The sequence below is a fragment of the Camelina sativa genome, chromosome 12, assembly GCF_030686135.1.
Source record: "Camelina sativa cultivar CO46 ecotype springtype chromosome 12, ASM3068613v1".
In the NCBI taxonomy this organism is placed as follows: Eukaryota; Viridiplantae; Streptophyta; class Magnoliopsida; order Brassicales; family Brassicaceae; genus Camelina; species Camelina sativa.
The window spans coordinates 407,026-424,788 of NC_141891.1; the positions used below are offsets into that span (position 1 = coordinate 407,026).

General features: G+C 34.9%; 2 protein-coding genes across 3 annotated transcripts; one reads left to right on the plus strand and one right to left on the minus strand.

Annotated features, from left to right (window-relative positions):
• Positions 1 to 5,702: 5,702 nt before the first annotated feature.
• Positions 5,703 to 11,309, plus strand: LOC104729221 (V-type proton ATPase subunit a3). Of its 2 annotated transcripts, none has more exons than XM_019233786.2 (18): positions 5,703 to 6,093; positions 6,507 to 6,551; positions 6,641 to 6,763; positions 6,856 to 6,963; positions 7,273 to 7,389; positions 7,480 to 7,650; positions 7,799 to 7,936; positions 8,275 to 8,382; positions 8,476 to 8,583; positions 8,700 to 8,848; positions 8,996 to 9,149; positions 9,350 to 9,510; positions 9,620 to 9,826; positions 9,930 to 10,113; positions 10,205 to 10,288; positions 10,381 to 10,574; positions 10,649 to 10,708; positions 10,824 to 11,309. In XM_019233786.2, exons 1-18 carry the CDS (start codon positions 5,944 to 5,946, stop codon positions 11,026 to 11,028), a joined length of 2,466 nt encoding a protein of 821 aa, XP_019089331.1. In that variant the 5' UTR covers positions 5,703 to 5,943; the 3' UTR covers positions 11,029 to 11,309. The 2 variants fall into 2 exon arrangements, with proteins under 2 accessions (XP_019089331.1, XP_010446444.2); XM_010448142.2 differs by having other exon boundaries at positions 5,716 to 6,093; positions 7,477 to 7,650.
• Positions 11,310 to 15,545: 4,236 nt separating this feature from the next.
• On the minus strand, positions 15,546 to 17,458 carry LOC104729220 (cysteine protease RD19A). Its single transcript, XM_010448141.2, has 3 exons — positions 16,762 to 17,458; positions 16,554 to 16,673; positions 15,546 to 16,188 (listed from the first exon to the last, which is right to left on the minus strand). The coding sequence occupies exons 1-3, from the start codon at positions 17,215 to 17,217 to the stop codon at positions 15,661 to 15,663; spliced, it is 1,104 nt and encodes a 367-aa protein (XP_010446443.1). The 5' UTR covers positions 17,218 to 17,458; the 3' UTR covers positions 15,546 to 15,660.
• Between the last annotated feature and the right edge of the window lie 305 nt (positions 17,459 to 17,763).

Below are 17,763 nucleotides of genomic sequence, written 5' to 3' on the forward strand. Positions count from 1 at the left end.
TTGTCTTCCATCATCCATGTGTAGATATCTCTCTCTCTACTTCCTCTTTTTACTTTCTTTTTTCTGCCTCTTATCGCCGCTCTCTATAATTCTTTTTTTCTATAAAGATATAAAGATGTGTATTAGTTGAAATTGAAACAATATAAAATATCGAAAGAAAATCAAATTTCCAATCTTTTTCATAAAACTCAACAAAACACTGCAATTTGATATTGGTTCCGGTACAAACCTAACCCCAACAATATAATTCATATAATTTTGGTTTAAGTTGTTTTTGTGCGTGTTTCTATCTAATGTGATTGAAATCGATTCAACCCCCTCTATCATCATTACATAGTGACGTTAATCGTAGAGCAGTTCTCTCTTGTTCATGCATGTATCCTTTTAGACTTAATTAGTGGATGAGTTTTGTTCATTTGTCTTCTTAAATTCAATAATAATCAAACATACTCATATAAGGCTTTGCCGTCATGTCGGCCAAATTGTTCGGAATTAATTGATATCATAAAAAGATTGAATACTTTTGATTATAATAAAATAAGAAGAGTGGATCTGATCTTTTGAGTTTTGGAGAATAATTTTGGATAATATATAATTTATGAGGAGAGGAATACGACAAACAACACTTTTAGAGGAAGAAGATATGGATGATCTCTCTCGAATCTTTCCCCTCGATCGTTACCTTTATTCTTTGTCAACTACCCTTTTAATAATACATTTTCTTTTCGACTTGCCCTCTTCAAAGCAAATTTATGAATTAATGTTTTGGTTTCAACGTAGTAGTTAGTTGCTTCGTACTTCGAACTCGTCACTATCGGGTTCTAAAAAAAAGGATAACATTGGATCTTTAGAAACTGTCAAGATTTCAAGACTGCTTCGTGGAATCATATACTACTATCGTTTTTTTTGTTGTTTATATTGGCGTACACAAGTGTACAGCAACAAACAAACTGTTTATATGAAAAAAGAATATACTAACTAATGCTATATGCATACTATAGTCTATAGCGAAACAATATATAGTTGTCCGTATGATAGTTTATACATGGGTAATTTTATATGTTGATTACTCCGAAGTCTTTCTATTAATATTTTGTTTGATCACGGGTTACTACTAGCGGTACCAACAAATCACAAATGTTCACACCTTTTAGACGTCATTATTGGTGACTACTAATCTATAAAGCACCAGTACATTGAGACTTAGTCTAATAGTTCGGCGAGATACTTTCCCAAGGAAATATCGTAATCTCTGAATATACATTTTTATATCTTTTGTGTTATTTTCTTAAGTCACATGGATGTACTACTGGTCTTTTTGAAAAGGTTCTTCGTGCACTTTTTAGACATTCCTTTTTTAAAAATTAGTATGCATGGGACCTTTTTGCCAATTAATTACTACCATCAATCATTCATCAATGGACTCGAATTACTTCAAAATTTGTTTTCATATCTATATAACCAAACAAAACCCAATCATTCATCGATATCATATGCGTCCTTGTTTTATATATATATTTTTTTTTTGGACAAATAGATTTTCATTTAACTTAAATTAGGGTCTCGTTTACAATATCTCTAAGAGATTCTTTTGCAATGGCATCTGCCGCTTGGTTTTCCTCTCTTGGAATAAACTTGAAAGAGATCGAAATAAACTTAGATGATAGAATCAGGATATCTTGGAGAATCCCGTGGAACTCCGTCGATGGTTGCTCCGAATTGATGGCTTCGATTACCTGCTTGGAATCAGAAGCGATTAAAAGGTTTGTGAACCCTAGAGTAAGGGCTTGCTGTAGTGCTTTGCGGATTGCTAAAGCTTCTGCCATAACCGGTGACCTGATCCGGAGATTGACGCCTTTTCCTTCTAGGCGAAATCCTGTTGTTCGATTGGAGAAAACCCAGCCGTATCCCGCTGCTTTGTGAGACTGGTTCCAAGCCGCATCCGTACAAACTAAGTCACCATGTTCATTCCTCAAGGTGCGATTGTTCAATCTGGGGCTTTGAGTTTGTTTGGGTGGAGGTATCTCTTGTGCAGATTGCCATTCTCTGGCCATGGTGATAGCATGAGTAATAGAGTTCATAGGGGCTTCAGGTCGGTTGTTGAAGATCTTTTGGTTGCGGGCGGTCCAAATTGCCCACAGGATCCAAGGCATCAGGGGTCCCTCAACTAGACCACATGGCGGAAGGCAGATTAGTCGGTTAGATAATTCCAGTCCCGCTTTCAAATTGGTTATATGTTCTCCCAAGAAAGAGGTTTTGAAAGGTGCTTTTTGCCAGATCTGTAAAGCAAAATCACATTGGAAGAAGAGATGAGTAACAGTTTCGGGACTTCCACAGAATGGGCAGGTCGCTGTATCATTTAATCCTCTGGTGCTTAGTAACTCCCCCACTGGTAATATACCTCTCATCAGTTTCCAGAGGAATAGTTTGATCTTCAGTGAGCACTTTACATTCCAGATTTCCTTTATCCAATTGAAGTCTCGGGTCTCGGTTAGAGCTGTATGATGTTCAAAGCTAGTTTCCGCTTTAAGGCTTTCATAGTAAACGGACTTCACGGTATAGATTCCTGTTTTTGTGGGAAGCCAAGCATAAGAATCTTCTGCCCCCAAGGAGCTTATCTTGATTTGGAGAATTTCCTCTTCCCATGCTGGTAAGTTTCGTAAAAGTTTCTCCCTGTCCCAATCACCTGATACAGGGGAGATAAGTTGGTTGACCGTGTGTAAGTGACTTGATTCAGGAGGGGGGCCTATAGGTTGTTTGGGCTCAGTAATGGAGAGCCAGGGATCGCTCCAGATGCTTGTTGATCTCCCATTACCTATTACTTTACCCATTCTGGTCTTTAAGAGGTCTCTTCCTATGCATATGCCTCTCCACCCATGGGATGTAGTTGAGGGGACTTTGCACTCCATGAAGGGCGTCGAATGACAGTACTTGCCTAGTAGGATTTTGGCCAGGAGGCAGTTTGGAGTTTTTAGGATTCTCCAGCTTAGTTTAGCTAAAAGAGCATCGTTGAAGCATTGTAAGTCTCTAAAACCCAGACCTCCCTCGCCTTTAGCTTTTGATAGGTTTTTCCACGATAGCCAGCACATTTTCTTTTTCTCCATACTATCATCCCACCAAAATCTTGTTAGTGCAGATTGTATGCGTTTACAAAGCGATGTGGGAAGCTTGAAGCAGGACATTGTGTAAGTTGGGATAGCTGCGAGGACAGATTTCAACATGACGAGCTTCCCTGCTGAGGAGAGGAATTTGGAGGACCAGTTGCAGGCTCTTTGTCTGATCCTATCTACTATCAAGTTGAACAAATCCTTTTTCTTCCTGCCAAATAACTCTGGTAGACCCAGGTACTTTCCTGATCCTCCCTCTTTGGTGATTCCCAGTTGGGTTTTAGTTCTATCTTTGGTTCCACCTGGGGTTTTTGATGCGAAGGTAACTGCAGATTTTTGTGGGTTGATTTTTTGGCCAGATGCTGTTTCGTATTTCTGAAGGATTCGGAGAAGGCTTTGACATTCTTTCTCTTCTGATTTACAGAAAAACATTGTGTCATCCGCGAACAAGAGGTGAGTGAGTCTAGGGCTCTTCTTCCCTACTTTGATTCCTGTGAGTTTTTTATCACTTTGTGCTCTGTGACATAGGCCAAATTAGACTTCACTACAGAGGATGAAGATGTACGGTGAGAGGGGGTCTCCTTGTCGCAGTCCTCTTTGCGGTTTAACAAGTCCCTGAGCAGAACCATTGAGAAGGTAGGAGTATGACACTGTTGTGATGCATTGCATGGTCCAATTTATCCAAGTCTGATGGAATCCCATTTTTTCCAGCACCATTCTAACAAATTTCCATTCAATCCTGTCATAGGCTTTGCTCATGTCAGTTTTTACTGCCATGTAGCATTGTTTTTTCGCAGCAGATGTGTGGAGATGGTGTAGCACTTCGTGTGTTATCAGAACATTGTCCGCTATAGCTCTACCAGGTACAAATGCACTCTGATTTTCTGAGATGATGCCATCTAAAAACGGCTGTAACTTCTTTGTGATCAGCTTTGCAATAATCTTGTAGTAGATCGAGCATAGTGCTATAGGTCTGTAGTCAGCCATTTTCTTTGGGCTTGTGATCTTGGGTATTAACCTCACATGTGTATTGTTTGCTTTCTCAGGTAGGATCCCAGAGGAGAAAAAGTGTTGGATTTCCAGCGTTATTTGGTCCTTGACCGTCTCCCAGTTTGATTGGAAGAAGCTTGCAGAGAAGCCATCTGGTCCTGGGGCTTTATCTGGGTGGATTGAGAAGCAGGCCTGTTTTATCTCTTCTGGAGTCGGGATGGATATCAGCTCGTTGTTTGTCTCTGTTGAGACTCGAGGAGTGAGGGCTTCTTCAACTACTGTCCAAATTTCTTCTTCAGACTTGTTCTGAGATGAGAACAGATTCTGGTAATAATCTAGGATTACTTCCAGTATTTGTCCTTCTTCATTAAAAATTTCGCCTGCCTCATTTTCTAGTACTGAGAATTTGTTAATGGCTCTTCTTCCTTTGGTTATTGCATGAAAATAGCCTGTGTTTTTGTCTCCCAAAGTAAGCCTAAATCTTGCATGCGTCCTTGTTTTATATATCAATTGCATGCGTCCTTGTTTTATATATCAATTGCCTAAATCTTTTAATACATGACTATCCACTTTGATCTCTATTTTCTTATAACCAATATTAATCTCAAATTGCAACATTAATTTCGAACTATTTATTATCAGTCGGTGGGTTCATTATGTGCGTCATTTTTTGTGAGCTGAGTATTTAGTTATATCGTTTGTCTTTGTCTTTGTCTTAATTCCAACAAATGGGTTCCTGGACCATTTCCTGACATACTTTCTTGCTTCTTTCAATCATGTCCGTCCAAATCCCCGTAGATCTCAGTCTATATAATATACATACGTTATACGTATAATCAATCCCACTCTAGTTAAATTTCTACTGTCTTATTCTTATCAAAGGAAAAGAAAACAGTATTTTCAACTTTTGTGGTCCAATTGTGACTAATTTTTGTCAGCAAGAAAAGTAAAACGTTTATATTTTTACATTATACTCATCATTACGACGACTGCATATCTTTGCCTCCTAATTAACATTTTCCAGTTTGTTATATGCTTCCTAGAAAACTCTAATGAGATTTTTTTTATATGCCTTGTCCAAATCAAGAGAAAGGAAGAAGAGACCTAGTAGAATCTTGGAACTGAGTTATACCCCAAAAAAAAAAAAGAAAAAAAAAAAAAAATTGAATCTTGGAACAAATTGGCGGTTGTAATTTGGATCTCACTTATGGGCCAATAATTGGTCGATCGAGTTAAAAAAAGCATATCACGAGTGATTAATTTAGTGAGCCCAACTAATGGGAGCCCCATAACAAGAAGATTGATAGTACTACTCTTTAAGTGATGCATGCAATGCAATTGCAAACCCTCCAAGAGATTTTACTTGTCAACAAAGTGGTTTCCTTATGGCATTTCATGTTTTGATCGCGAGGCTACATTCTTTTCTCTTTGCTCAGTGTTTTTTTTTTTTTGTTGTTGTTGAGTGAAATGCTTTGAGAGAGAGAGAGAGGGATATTCTAAACTTAAATTAGGTAATCAAAGCCCAGTAACGAAGATATCTGAAAAAGCCCACTAAAAGCCCAGTAACGAAGATATCTGAAAACGCAAGGGTAGAATAACAATATTGGGAAGTCGTGAGGGGCAATTATGGGATAAAAGCAGATTGAAATACGAGATGGGGACTAGGCCAGATAAAAATAAAATAATAATAATTATTTTACAGCTCTTTTCATCTCCTCCGTCTTTGGCTCGTGCGTGATCTCTCTCTCTCTCTGACAAGAAAATACATTATCGTCAATATCTCTGATTCCTCTCCTCTCGTTTTTGGTTCTAAGAAGAAAAGCTCATCAAATCGATCAACGATACGATGGGGGAAAGCCGCGGTGGTGGCTGTTGTCCGCCGATGGATCTGATGCGTTCAGAGACTATGCAACTTGTTCAGCTCATTGTTCCCATGGAATCCGCTCATCTCACCGTCTCTTACCTTGGGGATCTCGGCCTCGTCCAATTCAAAGACGTCAGTTCTCCTCCCTCTCTCTCTCTCTCTCTCTCTCTATCTCGATGCTTAAACTAATTGGATTGTGGCATTTTCTCTTATTTACATTCCAATCCGTGTTTGATGAGGAACGATTTTTTTCTCTGAAATTTGGACCTTCGATGGTGATTTTTGACGGGGTTTTCGAAATTGGAACCCTAAGGTTTCATTCAGGATTTATAAGAGTTGACGGATCTATCTCTAGCTGTTATTTTGAATATCGCCTTCGTTTTGTTGGATAGTTAAACTTTGGCGTTTGGTTTTGAGATTTTGTTTAGTTTGTTTTCTTAAGAGATGATGAAATATTGACCACAGATCTTTGGTCAATGTTTTTGTTTGTTTGTCGTCAACCACTCTCTTCTGATAGACCTTTGTTTATTTAATGTTGATTGCAGCTTAATTCAGAGAAGAGCCCATTCCAACGTACTTATGCAGCTCAGGTAAATCTCATGCTTTCATATAATTACACTATGAGTTGGTACACCTTACAATTGTGATAATTTGCCTCTTGTTTTTTTCATATATTAAGATTAAAAGATGTGGAGAGATGGCACGGAAAATACGTTTCTTCAAGGATCAAATGTCAAAAGCTGAAGTTTTACCTAAGGAATTGCTAGAGAAAGAAAGTGACATTGACTTGGATGATGTTGAGGTAAATTTGTTATACATGTTTTTCATCATTTTCCATGTCATGCTTTTCGTTTTCTTACCGAGGTACTTATTTTTTCCTTTCTGGCTTGTTAGGTAAAGCTTGGAGAGCTAGAAGCTGAACTCGTTGAAATCAACGCTAATAATGACAAGTTGCAGAGATCTTATAATGAACTTATGGAGTACAAGTTGGTTCTTCAGAAGGTACTATATATCTTCCTTATCTATATAGTTCACGGTTTTGAAGATGTTATGTTGGATTACGCAACAAATAGTATGTTTTGATAATTTGATTTGTAATCATGTTATAAATTATTGGTATGTGAGTCTTTTATTTACCCTAAGGAGAACTTAGGTTACTAAGGTTATCCCACGATAAGTAATATTTGATAAAGATAATAATAATACTAATGAGTCTGGGGCTTTTTGTGGTGGTAAATAGGCTTCTGATGTTATGGTTGAATCCTATCAAGTGCATCTCACGCTATATTTATCTGAATGTGATATTTTCAGGCTGGTGAGTTCTTTTCTTCTGCTCATAGAAGTGCCACGGCTCAACAGAGAGAGATAGAATCAGAAGATTCACAACAAGCGGGTGACGATCTTCTGGAGTCTCCTTTGTTGCAGGAAGTATGAAAAGTTCAGCTGTTCTCATGCTTTAAGTTTTTGTAGTTTCTTGGTTAGTTATCACCAGTCACAATAGTTTCTTTTAAACAGCAGAAGTCCGTTGATTCGTCAAAGCAAGTTAAGCTTGGATTTCTTACCGGATTAGTGCCTCGTGAAAAGTCTATGGTGTTCGAGAGGATTCTATTCCGTGCGACTAGGGGAAACATCTTTATTCGACAGACTGTCATTGAGGAGCCGGTCATTGATCCCAGCTCTGGGGAGAAGGTTAGATGCTTCTGCTTTCTTTCCTTCTGTAATTTGTGCTCTAATACATATACATATGCTAGATATTTAAATATTTAAAATATAAAAATACCTGTGCGGCTTTTCTGTGTATTAATTGGAATTAACTTTTAACTTAACAATATTGTAGGCTGAGAAAAATGTTTTTATTGTCTTCTATTCTGGGGAAAGAGCGAAAAGCAAAATTCTGAAAATATGTGAAGCTTTTGGGGCCAATCGATATCCTTTCAGTGAGGACCTTGGAAAACAAGCTCAAATGATAACCGAGGTATGTATTATCATTCTTGTGAATATTCTTATTGATAAAATATTTGTAATTTTTTTTGTTGTCGTAGTCCATTTACTTCCCTGGATATTCTTGTTTTGTACATGGCTTTCTTTTGAGTTGCGTCATAATTATTAACAGACTGTTGGGTATTTGTTGGCACTCAGATATCCAGCAAAAGTTAATGCATGAGAATGTAATATTTGATCATTAATGTACCGAAGTTGTGTGCCTGTTAGTTAGAAGTCATTTAGCATCCATGTCACGGTGTATCTTAGGCTAGCAATTTTATGATGATACCATAACTGTCTACCATTTTAACACTTTTCACAATGTTTCAGGTTTCAGGTCGATTATCAGAACTTAAAACCACCATAGATGCTGGGCTAGGTCACCGCAACGTTCTGTTGCAGACCATTGGAGATAAATTTGAGCTATGGAATCTCAAGGTATTATCCTATGTGGATCTATGTTGGGGGTTGTTGACCCGTTTGTTATACTCCATGCAAGATGACGTCAACTTTTTTTTTTACTGATTGCAGGTACGTAAAGAGAAAGCTATCTATCATACATTGAACATGCTTAGTCTTGATGTGACCAAGAAGTGTCTCGTGGCTGAGGGCTGGAGTCCGGTCTTTGCATCAAATGAAGTGAGTTGTTCCTTTTTGTTGCACTGTAAACTGCAATATTGAATAACGTATTCTGTAACTGTGAGTTTTACTGCTTTTGTATTGTTTACTTATTTATAATGGGGTTGGGTGTGCAGATTCAAGATGCATTACAGCGTGCTGCCGTTGACTCCAATTCTCAAGTTGGATCAATATTCCAGGTCCTAAGGACCAAAGAGTCGCCACCAACTTATTTCCGCACAAACAAATTTACTTCTGCCATCCAGGAAATTGTTGATGCGTATGGGTAAGTGTCTCTCTGGAGCTTCTGACTCGGTTTAGGAAACAAGAAATTGGGAGATAGCCTTTGTACTAGAAGAAAATATGTTGTAGACTGCGTTTTACTCTTGTCATAGTTTCCTCTGATCAATCTTCTATGATCGCTACTCTGCAGTGTGGCTAAGTATCAGGAAGCCAATCCAGGTGTATTCACAATTGTTACCTTCCCCTTCCTTTTCGCTGTTATGTTTGGTGATTGGGGGCATGGAATATGCATTCTGCTTGCAACTATGTACTTGATATTGAGAGAGAAGAAACTTGCCAGCCAGGTAATATCCCCCCAACTGATGTCATCAGCAGAACTTGCTTATAGTTTAGCTGTCTGTTTTATTATAGAGTTACATGCAAATATGAAAGCATAAGAAATTCACTTGACATTTCCAAAGATCAGATTAGTCTATTGCATTTTGATGTTTTGTGCTTGCGAGTTCTAGATGCTAACTCTTCAATCGTTGCTCTTTGACAATAGAAACTTGGGGATATTATGGAAATGGCTTTTGGTGGGCGTTATGTCATTCTGATGATGTCACTCTTCTCAATATACACTGGTTTGATCTACAACGAGTTCTTCTCTATACCATACCCATTGTTTGCTCCTTCAGCCTATGATTGCCGTGATGCCTCTTGCAGGTATGCAGGCTAATTCTAATACTTAGGTTTATAAAGGAAAATAGCATACTAGTAGCAGCGAGTCTCTTTACGGTTCTGAATTTCTTTCTTTTCTTATTTCTATGTTCAGCGAGGCTACAACAATTGGTTTGATAAAGGTCAGAGACACTTATCCATTTGGTCTAGATCCTGTGTGGCATGGAACCCGCAGCGAGCTGCCATTCCTGAACTCGCTGAAGATGAAAATGTCAATTCTTCTCGGAGTTTCTCAAATGAACCTTGGAATAATAATGAGCTACTTTAATGCTAGATTCTTCAAATCGAGTGTAAATATATGGTGGGTTAAGTCGATATTTTCTGCCCATAATGTGCTCTCTCTTCAGTTCTTTAAACATTTAAATTCAGTCATCCTCATAGCGTCTAATTTTGCGGGCTTGCAGGTTCCAGTTCATTCCCCAAATGATATTCTTGAACAGCTTGTTTGGCTATCTCTCGGTCCTCATCATCATAAAGTGGTGCACTGGTTCTCAAGCAGATTTGTATCATGTAATGATATACATGTTCCTGAGCCCAACCGACGAATTAGGAGAGAATCAACTTTTCCCTCACCAGAAAACAGTGCAGGTTAGTATCCCCCGTAGACTTGCTGTTACGAGATCTAGAAAAGCATGTCATATGTTTTGCTTCACTAATCGCTTTCCTTCCCATTTTTCAGCTTGTGCTTCTCTTTCTGGCTCTTGTTTCTGTTCCGTGTATGTTGCTTCCAAAGCCGTTCATCTTGAAGAAACAACATGAAGCTGTGAGATTCTTTCCTTTTCCCTTTTTCGTTTCTTTACTAGGTGTTATTTTTCTTACCCTTTGCTGGTCGTCCTAATCGGTTTCCTTCTCCAGAGGCATCAAGGTCAGTCATACGCACCTCTTGACGAGACAGATGAGAGTCTTCATGTAGAGACAACCGGAGGATCCCATGGGCATGAGGAGTTTGAATTCAGCGAGATATTTGTGCATCAGCTGATTCACACCATAGAGTTTGTGCTTGGAGCTGTTTCCAACACTGCTTCTTACCTGCGTCTCTGGGCTCTCAGGTATGAGTAGTAGAAGCTATACATGAATCATATTAACCTATACTCATGGCTTAATATCCATTATTTTGTTCCAGTCTTGCTCACTCAGAGCTATCATCAGTCTTCTATGAGAAGGTCCTCCTCCTCGCTTGGGGGTATGCATTCTTCTCTCTCTCTCTCGTTCTCTTTCCCTCTCTTCTAAACATATTTCCCTTTTTGGTCTAACATGTTTAATCTTTTTGTGTCTCGTTGGCAATATCAACAAAACAGATACAACAATGTGTTCATTCTGATCATTGGGATCCTCGTGTTCATATTCGCGACAGTGGGAGTGTTGCTGGTGATGGAGACACTAAGCGCGTTCCTTCACGCCCTGCGTCTCCACTGGGTTGAGTTTCAGAACAAATTCTACGAAGGAGATGGTTACAAGTTCGCTCCTTTCACTTTCATTTTCACGGCAAACGAAGACGAGTGATGATTCATTCCTCTCATCCTCTGCATTTTGCAAATATATAAGGTACAAACAAGTTTTATTTCTTTCTATTAAAATCCAATATTTTTTGTTTTCCCCTTTCTCTCCGTATAAGGGTCAATTAAATTTATTTATTTGCCTGTGGAGATAATTTTTTTACCAAAAAAAAAAACAAAGAGAGGGCATAATGGGATCTGTACGAGGAAAAAAACCCATTTGTTGTTGTGTTTGTTTTGGATTTAAATAATAAGCTGTGGATATGAATAAAAGTGAGGAATTGAATCTTCCAACGTGTCTTATGTTTTTCTAGCCCATGGGACTCTACATAATAGCTCCGTAGTAATTTTATAAGTCCATTACATTGCTGTTTTTTTTTTTTTTTTTTGACAATCATTACATTGCTGTTTGTTCAAAAATAAGATTTACGAAATTTGCCGCGAATGATTAACTTAAATACCACTTACGTTATTCGAAGCAAAAAGCTATTCACTTTTTTGATGTTTTTGTTCGAACGTTAAATAATGTTAAAGACTAACAAAAATTGTTGCATAAAAACCAAAAAAAGAAAGGAAAAAGATTATGCTGCGTAAAATACAAATACACTAGTAGTTCTCATAAAAATTGTACTTAATTATTGTATTTTAAAAATAAAATAATGCTTAAAAACAGAATGTTTGACAGAGTTTAACTTTTTTGCAAATTAGTAGAACGTACAAGAGAAAGATTTAATATTTGCACTAAGTCATACAGATATAAAAATATAAAGAAAAAATTTGAATACATACCTTAAACTTAATAGGAAATTTGAAATCCATACTAATTTTTTTAAGTCTTTGAAATATACCTTATGTATTGAACTAAATGACTATTTTGTCCTCAATTACAAATTAATTAAAACTAAATATAATAAAATTAAATTAACCCAATTAAAAAAATTGTTTTTAAAAACATTGTGTAAACTAAATATTCGGAATTTTGCTAAAAATTTTCTTAAAAATGATGAATTAATTTATTATATATAATATTAATCAATAACTAAAAGCTTAAATTAAGATAAAATAAATAAAATATGCCCTTAATTAATAATTAATTAAACGTTAAAAATAAACACAAAATAATTAAAAGTCACTGTTTATAAATTAGATATGGAAAAAGTTAAATAATGATGAAGTAGTTTATTATGAAAAATATTAATTAATAAAGAAAATTAAAATTCAGATAAAGAAACAAAAAGGTGGTTTTATAAAAAATAAACAATACAAAAAAATCACTGTTTAGACAAAATTATTATTATATAAAAATTAAAAATAAAATTATACGAATTATTCTTTTTCTATTTATGTTTAGTAAATGTTTTAGATAATATTAGTTTTAAATAAATATATAATTCACTAATAATTCTTCAAATTTTTTCATTTAATAAAAAAGTTTTGAAAAATAATTATAAATTTTAATTTATTTTGAAAGTTATTAAGTTTCATAAAATAAGAAAAAATTGTGAGCTTTTAGAAAATAAATCAACAGTTCAAAAAAAATCGACTATGTAACAAATCAATTAATAAAAAAACAAATCGACTTTTTTATATAAGTCAACAAAGAAAAAAACATAAATCAGCATGAATAAAATATAAGTCAACAATTTAAAAAGTCAATCATATTAATAAGTCAATTTAAAATGAAATAAGTCTACTAAGACGAAACAAATCGAAGGGAAAAATATATAAGTCAACAAACAAAACAAATAAGTGAACATAAAAAAAAGTCCACTATGTAAAAAAAACAATCAAACAAAAAAAAATTCGACAATTTTAAAATAAATCGATGGAAAAATAAATAAGTCGACAAAAATTAAACTTAAGTCAATATTTCAAAATATCGAACTTATTAATAAATCAATGTAGAATGTAATAAGTCAACAATAAATAAACAAATCAACAGAAAATAAATATAAATCGATGAACAAAAAAATAAGTCATCTGTTAAAAAAATCGACTATGTTATAAATCCACTAACCATAACATAAGTCAACTGTTTTAATATAAGTCGATGAAGAAGATAATTAAGTCAACAGAAGTCAAAAACAAAACGATTGTTCAAAAAGTCGATATTATAAATAAATCAACATTGATTAAAATAAGTCTAAAACATTGATATATCTATTATAAATTGTATAATCTTGAATTAATTGATTTTAAATAAATTTAAATCTAAATAATATCAACAAAAATATTTAAATTTTTTTTTATTCAAAATTTTAAGATAAAAAATTGATTCATGTAATCATTTTAAACACAATAAATACGTTTTCGTTATAATTTTTATTTATTAAATAATTTATTCTAAATTTAACAATTTTTAAAAGTAATATATTTTTAAAGTTTTTAAATCTAAATTAAGTTTTCACTGTTTTTATTTAATTGTTAAAATTGTTTAATAATAAAGGTATTTCTGTCTATTTTTATTTCAAAATGTATAGTTTTCAAATAATTATAATATTAAGTGTAATTTTCAATTTTTATTTCAAAATGTATAGTTTTCAAATAATTATAATATTAAGTGTAATTTTCAAATTTCTTTTAACAGAAACTCGCCTACGTATTGGGATTTTTTCCGTCATGACATGATATTAATAGTCCAGAAAAATAAATTATACGTTTTTCAGTTTGTTTTTTTAATTAAAAAGAAAAGGTTAAAAATCGCTTTAAAGGGACGGATGAAAAGGATAGAAAAAAATAAGACAAAAGTTCTCCCACGCGCAGCGAAAATTAGAAATCCTAAATTGTTGAAAATAGAGCAAAATCCCTAGACTATATAGCCTGCAGATTTGGGCGCGTGTTGAACCACGCGACATAAAGCGCGTAAGGACACTTCATTTTTGACCGTTTCCATGTAGAGCTAAATGTCGGATATGACCTGGCTGCCAGCTAATTAAAACTGCAGTCCGGTTGAGTTTTTGAAGCAGCACATGCACGTCGTTTTTATTTAATCTCCAAATATATTAATAAAAGGAAAAAAGATGGCTAGCTACATGAAGTATAAGTGAATACATGGCCACACATACCAACTATATTATTGTATACTCAACTACACGAAATATATGTATTACATGACCACATGCATGAACTATATGACGTCATGTGTTCAACACTATAGACATACAATCTGGTACATTGATTGATTAATTCCGGTGAAGACCGGTGTTGACTCCGGCGTTGACCAAATTTTTTTCTAAAATTAAAAATAAAAATAAGAAATTATTATATTAAATCATTTATGGTTTGTATTAATTAAAAAATATTCTATTCAATATCTAAATATTTTTATATATTTCTTAAATATATCTTAAATGTAAAATAGAAAACCCAAACCTTAAAAAAAATTCTAAAAATTAATTTAACATATTGTAATTGTGTAAAAGAGGGTAAAAATGAAAATGTTCATATGTTAAAAGTAAATATTGTGAATTTTTTTGTTGTTGTTTATATGTTAATTCAATATCTAAAGATATTGTTAATATATTTCCTAAATATATCCTAAATGTAATATAGAGAACTCAAACCTTAAAAGAAAATTTCTAAAAAATAATTTAACATATTGTAATTGTGTAAAAGAGAGTAAAAATGAAAATGTTCATATGTTAAAAGTAAATATTGTTAATTTTTTGTTGGTTATATGTTATTTTGAGTTTGTAAATTTTAAAGTAAAGAGTGTCTAAACTTTTTTATAACATTTACCATGCAAAATTTAGAGTAAAGAGTCATATACTCAATCTTTTGCATATTATTTTCTAATGAAAGTAGTTGAATTTAATTTTATTGATTTTGTAGTAATTAAATAATCTGATTATGAGAGATTTATATATATATACATATATATCTTGAAAATAATTATAAATTGTTTTTATATCTTAAAAAACAATTATAAATGATTTTTATTTAACTATTTACTTTAGCTTGAAAAATAAAAAGTAATTAATTATAAGAATGAATATATTAGAGATATATATAAAATATTTGGATATTGAATAGAAAATGTCTTTTAATCATAAAAACCCATAAATAATTTACTATAATAATTTTTTTTTTAATTTAGATTTTTTTAGTGTTGGTCAACGCCGGAGTCAACGTCGGTCTTCGCCGGAGTCAACTGACCGGTGTACTAGATTATATGTCTATGATGTTGACTGCATAACATTATATAGTTCATGCATGTGGTCATGTAATACATATACTTTGTGTAGTTGAGTATACAATACTATACTTGGCATGTGTGACCATGTATTCACCAATACTTCGTGTAGCTAGCTATCTTTTTTCCTTCCTTAATAAAAACATATTTTTATCAAGACATTACACGTAGGCTTTAAAACGTACAAAGGCTCAAATTAACGGCCCAATTTCTATTAAATTAGTCTTAGGCTCAGTCTCTATTAAACTAGTATTAGGCCCATTGAAACTGATCCTTGTTAAAGTAGGCCTATTTTGTTCGATTCAACTCATTACTAATGAACATTGTACGGCTTTGCACAATATAATGCATTTTCTTATTTACAAGCAAGAAGCAGAGAGATAAGATAAGACTTAAGAGTCAGCGCTCACACAAATCACCAAAGTAAATAAAAATCATTGACGATGCTTAATGGGCGTTGGCGGAGACAGTGGCTGAAACGGTGGAGACAAGACTGTCAACGCCACAAATGTTACGGCCTTTGCAGATTTTGTAGAAACCATTCTCACCCCAAGTCTCTCCCCACGAGTTCTTGATGATCCAGTAAGGCTTTTCCTTGAACCTAGCCGGAGCGTAACCAGCCGAGCCATAACCAACCAATAAGACACCGTGGTTGAGCCTCCTGGCGCATATGTAAGGACAAGAGACACCTCCAATGTAAGTCTGCATATAGGCAGCGTTGATGGCAACGGCAAGAGGACCGTTCTTGACAAGGTTAGCAGCAATCTGTTCTTCATCAATGGAGATAACACTGAAGTTGGAGACAGAAGCAACGATCTTGGACTTGTCTAACTTGCAAGTAGGACCGTCCTTCCCAGTGTAAGGATAGTCTTCTTCTTTCATAAGTCCTCCGGTTTTAAGGGTGTACTCAAAAGCGCTGTTCATTAGCCCACCGTTGCAACCAGAGTCGCATGAACCTGCCTCCTCTGGATCACACTGCGTATATAGAGATAATAGCACTTAGTTTAACTTCACAAAGACTTAGTAACAAAATCAGAATTACATAATCATCCGAGAATCTGAATCATAAAATCATATAAACAAAGCAAGCTGAGAGTTTTATCATCTTAATAATCTCAAACTGCGAACCATATGATCAAACATGTATATATATATATATATATATATATATTAGCACAGGACACAATCAGACTCTAATTTAGACTCTAATCTTGCATAACATATGATCAAACACGTATATATATTAGCACAAGAGACAATTAGACTCTAATTAGATAATAATCTATGAATCCTCAAAATCTAATCCCAAAGTCATGTGAGAAAGAGATAAGACAACAAACCTCGTGATCACAGTCAACGAGCTGTTGTTCGCTAAGGCTGACGAGTTCGCCGGTAGCAAGGAAGTTAGCACCTTCAAGAGCTCCGGTGGCGCTGAAACTCCAACAAGACCCGCACGATCCCTAATTTCATTAATTAATAACCAAATCAGCACCACCACCATCTCTGAGTAAATAACAAAAAACATCAAAATAGAGTAAAGTAATAAACCTGATTCTTGACGGGGGTAACAGCACCACGATCTCTCCAATCAAACTCCTCAGGGAGATTCTCGGTAGGGAGAATAGGAGCCTTGTTAGCATCTTTGGGAAGCTTAAACCCGCCCTTAACCCCTAGATGCTTCTTCTTAAACTCAGCGCGAGTCAGATCTGAGAACTGCGTAACGCCATGACGCGCCGACGGATCTAGCTTCTGATGACGCCTCGCTCGTCTGAGATTGGCTTTGAAAACAGATAACCTATAGTCATGCTCCTCGTTCGAAGCGTAGACTTTGCCGAACTTTTTCTTGAAGAGAGAAAAGTGATCCTCTGAGGACAAAACCTTGGCTTCGTCAACCACTTGACGGATCAACAGATCATCGCCGTCGTTGGCATCGGAAGATGAGACGGATACGATGAAGACAAACACAAGGAAAACAGAGAAATAAAGCTTAAGGCGATGATCCATTTGATATTGTTTTGTGTGATTGATTGAAGAAGGAAGGGAGAGAGAGATTAATATAGAGATAGAAGAACCCTATTGGGGGGGTGAAAGAAGATATACACACGCAACGTGAGTTGTATCTGTGTATGTATAGATAAAATGCTACGTGTCTTTTTCCCTTTGGAGATTAGCTTTCGGTTTCTTTAAAGATAATTTTAAAAAGATATTATTGTTTTATTAATAATAGTCGGAGAAATCGGAAGATATTTATGATTATTTTAGAGGTTACTTATCCAATGGGGAAAAGGCCAGTTAACCAATGATGAACAAACACGTGTCTTGTAATTGAATGGGTATGGGAATAGTGGAAAGGGATAGGTTCAACTTGTTTAACCAGTGCCGTGTTATCTTGTAGAATCCTTCTTTTTTATTCTTTTTCTTTTTATTTCTACCGCTTCTTCGCGACAAAAGGTGCTCTGCAACTGTAAACGTTAGTTGCACTTTTGTCTTCTCTCATCTATTTATCCTTATCTTTTTAATGTTAGGAAACACCGAACGATAACAAAGTGT